The sequence below is a fragment of the Bison bison genome, unplaced genomic scaffold (assembly GCF_000754665.1).
Source record: "Bison bison bison isolate TAMUID 2011002044 unplaced genomic scaffold, Bison_UMD1.0 scf7180017864524, whole genome shotgun sequence".
Lineage (NCBI taxonomy): Eukaryota > Metazoa > Chordata > Mammalia > Artiodactyla > Bovidae > Bison > Bison bison.
This window is the reverse complement of record NW_011495075.1, coordinates 223,762-230,209: the sequence shown is the minus strand read 5'-3', so window position 1 is coordinate 230,209 and position 6,448 is coordinate 223,762. Positions and strand designations below refer to the sequence as shown.

General features: G+C 62.4%; 1 protein-coding gene across 2 annotated transcripts in view; it reads left to right on the top strand.

Annotated features, from left to right (window-relative positions):
• Positions 1 to 6,448, top strand: part of CSRP1 (cysteine and glycine-rich protein 1) — a 19,946-nt gene extending 13,498 nt beyond the window's left edge. For both annotated transcript variants that reach the window (XM_010831058.1, XM_010831057.1), the window contains exons 3-6: positions 1,795 to 1,963; positions 2,790 to 2,919; positions 5,723 to 5,816; positions 6,204 to 6,448. In XM_010831058.1, the coding sequence (XP_010829360.1) occupies positions 1,795 to 1,963; positions 2,790 to 2,919; positions 5,723 to 5,816; positions 6,204 to 6,280 (470 nt within the window). In that variant the 3' untranslated portion in view covers positions 6,281 to 6,448. The remainder of the gene's footprint in view (positions 1 to 1,794; positions 1,964 to 2,789; positions 2,920 to 5,722; positions 5,817 to 6,203) is intronic.

Sequence of the window (6,448 nt, the reverse complement as noted above, 5' to 3'; positions counted from 1 at the left end):
GGCTGCGTCGGCCCTGGGCTGTGACAGCCGTGTCCTGGGGTCAGCCCATGGGAAGGCAGAGCTGGTCTGGCCTCGCCCCAGGGTGCTCACAGCCCCACCCACAGCGGCACCCCCTTGCCTGTAGGCGCCAGGCTGCGGGGACATTGGGAGGCGCCAGCTGCACCCCCAGGTCCCTGCAGGGAAGGTCGCCCAAGGAGACCTCAGCCCCCGGGCTGCTCTGTCTCACTCACAGCCTCCTGTCTAGTCTTAGGAATTTCCAGGTCACTCTGGGTCTTACGGGAAGCAGTTCCAGGCCGACTCCCGGCTTCCCACCCTAGAAGGGAATGCTGGAGCCCTGGGCCTGCTGTGCCTGCTTCCTCCAGGCCGGAGCCAAGCCCTGGGGAGGCGGCGGGGTGGCCCATATTTGGTTGCCCGCGTGCTGGAAGAACATGGGGATCTCACAAGCAGGACCAGAGGGTCCTTATTTAGTCTGAAGTCTCCAACCTGGCCCAGGGGTGGGGGTGGGGGCAGAGAGCTAGCCTTGAAAGGCAAGGGAAAGGCTGGGAATTCCCTGCAGATCCAGTGGTTAGGACTCGGTGCTTTCACTGCCAAGGGCCACGTTCAGCCCCTGCCCAGGGAACTAAGATCCCGAGAGCCACACGGTGGGGGTGGGGGTGGGGGAGGAATCTATCTCAAGGCAAAGGAACTGGCAAGGGGCATGGAGGTAAGCTGAGTGCTCCTCGAGAGGAGGAGGGGCTGGCTGCTCCCAGGGTCCCTCTTCAGAAGGACGTGTTTGAGAATGTGGTCCCGGTGGGCACACTGCCTCCCCCATCTCAGGGCCTTCGTGGAACCCGACTGTTATCCTAGGCCCAAACCTACATCAATGGGACGTGAGTCTCTGGAGAGAAGCACTCGGGGCTGGACGCTGATGGTCTTCTGGGGCCTGGCCCTCAGTGTGCTGACTCTCTCACACTGTTGGGGCAGCCAGCGCTCACCGTGACCTGCTGTGCACAGAGCACTGCGCTGAGCACTTCCCCAGCGAGGCCTCATTCAGTTCTCAGCCATCTTTCGGGGGCACCGTTGTCATGTGCTGGTGGGGACACGCGGCTGGGAAGGCGTGTAGCCTGGCCAGGACGCTCCCTGGACGTGGGCTAGCCTGGGCTCCGTGCGACCCTGGGCTCCACACTGTCTCACTCTGGGTCACGGGGCCGCTCTGAGGCCCACAGGAGGCTGCGGGACTTCTGCAGGCCTTCCAGTGTACCCCATTCCAATCCCCCTTTGCCCCGAGTCAAGGAATTCTTCCAGCATCTGACCTGAGGCCAAGTGATTTCCGACTAGAAACTTCAGATCCTGTTGTCATGATGAGCACAGCCTGTATCTCATTTCCAAGCCGTTCACGCTGGGTGCTGAACAAACGTTGACCTTCCCCCGGGAGCGTCTCTGCCCTGCCCCCGCACCCATGAGCGTCCCTTCTGAATTGAATAGCAGGAAGCAGGACGGCCTTGCCCTTCTTGCTTCTCCTCTTGTGTCGGGACCCACGGTGTCTGTCGAGGGCAGTGAGGCCCGGCACACCCCCTGGGGGCCCCATGAACTCGGGAAGCTCTCAGGGTGCGGGGGGGCGAGGAAGCCCACCCAGCTCCAGGAGAGGCACTGGGCCAGCATCCGTAGGCCCTCCTCCCCTCCCAGTTCCCTGGCCACCCCAACCCCATTGCCAGGCCCCTGGCTCCCGGGAGGTCAGGACGTTGCGTGTGCAGCATCCCAGGGAGCTTCGGCAGTGGGGGCTGGCCGTGACCCACTGCCCCCCCCCCCCCACAGTGGTCTGCAAGAAGAACCTGGACAGCACCACTGTGGCCGTGCACGGCGAGGAGATCTACTGCAAGTCCTGCTACGGCAAGAAGTATGGGCCCAAGGGCTACGGCTACGGGCAGGGCGCGGGCACCCTGAGCATGGACAAGGGGGAGTCGCTCGGCATCAGACATGAGGAGTGAGTACCCCCGCCCAGAGCAGAGGTCCTCCTGTGCGTCAGGCCCCGTCAGAGCAGCAGCGCAGAGGGGCCGGAGCAGCCAGGCCCCTCTCTGTGCGGAGCCGTGGCCGCATTTCCATGCACTGGGAGGAGCCCCGAGAACTGCTGGGCCCCTCTCCTCTGTCCACAGATGAGAAAACCCAGCCAGTATCAGTGACTTGAAGGTGCCCCACAGCCACTGAGGGTCTGAGCCGGACCACCTCGCAGCCTGGCTCGCCGGGTGTTGGTTCCCTTCCTGGAAACGGGCGTCACTAGGCCCCCAGCACCCCCTGACCTCTGACATGCTGTGAGCTGGGTGTTGGCAGTCAGCCCGCCGGCCCCTTGGCCCTGGGGGATGGTCGCAGGTGACAGTGACTTTCCACACCAAGGCTGTCACCCCGTGGGAGCGACCTGTCAGCTGATTTCTCCTGGGAAGACTCTAGTAATAGACGCGCTGAAGGAACAGGGGGCAGAGGGGGCCAGTTCTTAGCAGACAAGCTGTCAGTGATTCCGGCATTATAACTGGGGCTGAGGGGAGTCTGACGTCTCGGGGAAGGAATACTACAGGCCCTTCGTGGGTCACCCATGGGTGGAGGTGACCCTCGGGCCCTTCGTGGGTCCCCCATTTGCGAAAGTGACCCTTGGGCCCTGGGTGCGTCCCCCATTAGCAGAGCCAACTCTGCAGCCCTGGCAGCTACAGCCGTGCGGTGGGCTGGGCTGGGTGCCTGCGGCTGGCGCCCTCCAGGCCTGTCCCCTCCACCTTGTCGCTCCCTGCACGTCCCCTCACCGCATGCTTTTCCCTGAGCAGGGCCCCCGGCCACAGGCCCACCACCAACCCCAACACGTCCAAGTTCGCCCAGAAGGTCGGGGGCTCTGAGCGCTGCCCGCGGTGCAGCCAGGCCGTCTATGCAGCCGAGAAGGTGATTGGCGCTGGGAAGGTAAGGCCGGGCATGCTGGGGGTAGGGAGGGGTGGCACACATGTTCCTGAACCGTGCATTCCGGGGCTTTGAAGTGTGCTCCCACTGCTCAGGGAAGCCTGCGCCCTTGATGTAGCTTCCCCTTCATTTCAGAGCCCACCACGAAAGGGGTCCCTTTGTCTGTGAGGCTGCCTGTCCCCTGTGCCTCCCAGTCTCCAGGGAGCTGAATCCCCCATCATAGCAGCCTCATCATTGGTGCACAGAGGAGGCTGAGTGCCAAAGAACTGATGTTTTCAAATCGTGCTGGAGAAGACTCTTGAGAGTCCCTTGGACTGCAAGGAGATCCAATCAGTCCATCCTAAAGGAAATCAGTTCTGAATATTCTTTGGAAGGACTGATGCTGAAGCTGAAGCTCCAATACTTTGGCCGCCTGATGTGAAGAGCCGACTCACTGGAAGAGACCCTGATGCTGGGGAAGATTGAAGGCGGGAGGAGAAGGGGACGACAGAGGATGAGATGGTTGGATGGCATCATGAGTTTGAGCCAACTCTGGGAGATACTGAAGGACAGGGAAGCCTGGCATGCTGCAGCCCAGGGGGTCACAAAGGGGCAGAAGTACCTGACTGACTGAACAACAGCAAACACGCTTCCTAGGGAGCTTCTGATCGATCCATGTCTCCAGAGTCAGGGTGTGCTGAGCTCTAAGGGTACACGCACACCAGCCCTGAAAATGTGCATCGTTGTGTGGGGGTCACATCTCTGTCTGGGAAGAAGATCCATAGCATTCATCACATTTTCAAAAGGATTTGTGATACAGAAATGTTAAGAACCAGCCCAAATCCACAGAAACCCACTCATGTGCCCCCAGGGCAGAGTTATCCAAGGTTCAGGCCCGTCAGAGCCTCCTAGGAGGCAAACTTGGTCTGGCTGTCTTGCCTGCCCCCATTGCAATATTCCAGTAGTAGACCCCACCCCCAGTCACCAAAGTGCAATGGGACCCTCCCTCGGAGAGGCTGCAGGGACAGGTGGCCCTCAGATGAGCTGTCAGAGGGCCGCAGGAGAGGCTTCTTCAGGAGGGCCCCGGAGATGGTGCTGGGCATTCACGCAGATGTGGCCAGGGTGACGCCGCGGGGCCTGGAGCCTGTCTGCAGCCTCTCTGGACCCGAGTCTTGGCCTCTGGGGCTTCTCAGCCTTGAGCAGCAGCTGGGCACGTGGACAGGGGACAACACACAGGACGGGTCTAGACCAAGCTTGGTCCCCGACTAGCCCTCAGGCCCGCTGGGGAGGGAGTTGCTCCTGTGTTACAGGTGAAAGCCCAGGTTTGCCCACTCCTAGGAGCTGGCCACCACTGCTGGTGCCTCCTCTTGGGGCCATGTTACGCCTTGAAGCTTGTTTCCACCTCTGTCCATTGGGAGAGGTTTGTAAACCCAGCAGGATGACCGCCATCTGCTTGTTGTGAAGCCTAGGCTGATGGATCCCCTCCTGAGCCTCAGCCCCGCATCTGAAGCAGCACACGCAGCAGGCCCGCCAGGCAAGCTGGCTTTAAAGCTGAACGGAGCCGGTGCGGGGAGCCCAGTGCAGTGCAGTGCCCAGGCTGTGGCGACACCAGTCAGCTACCATCACCGTCATTGCTTTTGTGGGTTCTTGTGAGGTTGAAGTGAAGATCCTTGCTGTTCACTAAATGATATGAAAACAGGAGATGTGATTAAGTTGGTGTTTCTTCTGCTGTGTCTCACTATGAGAATAGGGAATCACCAAAAAATACCTAGGCATCAGCATTTCAATTCCCCCTCGGGGTCTTAGAGTGAGGGCCCCTCTCTCCCTTCCGGAGGAGGGGTTCTTTTTCGAGCAGAGGTGGCAGGAGGAGACCAGCGTCCATGCCCCCGGAAGGGCTGAGAAGCAGGAAGACTTTAGGTGCTGACCCCACCAGCGGGGCCCGACTGTGTCTGCAGGGACAGTGGCGGTGGTCAGTCCTCCATCTGCCTGGAGACTGGGGGGCAGCCTGGGCTTCCCCGAGGACGAGCTGAGGCAGGGGTGCCCTCAGCACGGACACCGAGGCCCCTAGAGCCCTGGGCAGGAGCCAACACGCGTGGGCCTGGCTGCCAGGAAGCCCAGGGCCTGCCATTTCCTTCCCATCTCCAGCTCAGAAAGAGCAGCTGTGCAAGGGAGCCCCCTTGGCCTTAAAAGGCTGTGTTTCATTTCGTCCCGTCTGCCACCACTGGCCTCTGGCTTTCCCGGTTGTGCAGAGCTGTCAGCTGGGAGCTGGCAGCTGACCTGGGGTCTGGCTGGCCCCCACGGGGTGCAGACCCGGGCCGGCTTCCCCTGAGGGGCTGTTGGCTGTGTGGCTTCCGAGCACCTCATTGGAGCAGCGGGGCTTCTGTGGCCCCTGGCCTTCTCCCGGAGCTCCGTGGACCCTTTCTCCTTCCAGGGTGCCAGGCACCGCCTCTGTACCTGGCCCCTGCCCGGCTGCAGCCTCCCGCTGCAGTGAGGGCCCTCGAGAACTCCAGGGGCCTGCTGACCACAAAAGCCGGCCCTGCGGCCAGGCCCCAGCGTGCATGTCACGTCCCCTGTGAGAAGTGAGGGGGCCACTGGCCTGGAACCACGGCCAGGATGGGTCCGAGCCCACACCCACACCAGGGGTCCCGGTCAGGAGTTGGGACAAAGCTGGGGGGCCCCGCCTGCCCTTCGTGGGGCAGCTGTGGCACTGGTCCCAGCACCTCCTCCGGGAGGTGGGGGAGGCTGGGCAGACCCCACAGGTGTCTTCATCACACCTCCAAGGGGATGGGCTGGGGCAGCAGAGTTAATTCTTTCCTTCCCTCCCCAGTCCTGGCATAAGTCCTGCTTCCGATGTGCCAAGTGCGGCAAAGGCCTCGAGTCCACCACCCTGGCCGACAAGGATGGCGAGATTTACTGCAAAGGTGAGCGGCCTCCCCTCGATGCCCTCCCTTCCTGGAGGGCTGGGCAGTCAGGCCCTTACGCGACGGCCAGTTCCAGCCTTGGAGTCCATTCCCGAGTGTCTTCTGAGGCCTCTGTGTGCAGCTCAGAAGGAGCCCCGGTGGGGGTGGTGGGAACGGTCAGTAGCCGGAGGGCGGGGCCGGGTGGGGCGGGGCCTGGGCGCCGGGGATCTGACCCTCTGACCGCAGATGGCTCTTCTCCTGGGATTTCAGAGGCAGGGGCATAGCCAGGATGCTCCTCACTATCGGCGTTGATGCTGTGGGGGCTCTGCTGTGTGCCTCACTGCCCCAGAGGCTCCGGCAGGTGCTGGGGCAGGAGTGGGGGTCCTCACCCCTCTCTTCTCTCTGCAGGATGCTACGCAAAGAACTTCGGGCCCAAGGGCTTCGGCTTTGGGCAGGGGGCTGGGGCTCTGGTTCACTCTGAGTGAGCCCCCCGCACCCACGCCCCGCTGCCCACGCCATGCTTCTCATCACCCCCAGCGACCTCGAGATTGCCAGGCTCCCTCCCTCCCTCAGCTAAGGACTAACCCAGGGCGTCTGGCTCCCTTTGGTTTGGGCGTCTGCTGGAGGCCCCCCTCCCAGGCGCCCCCCCACCC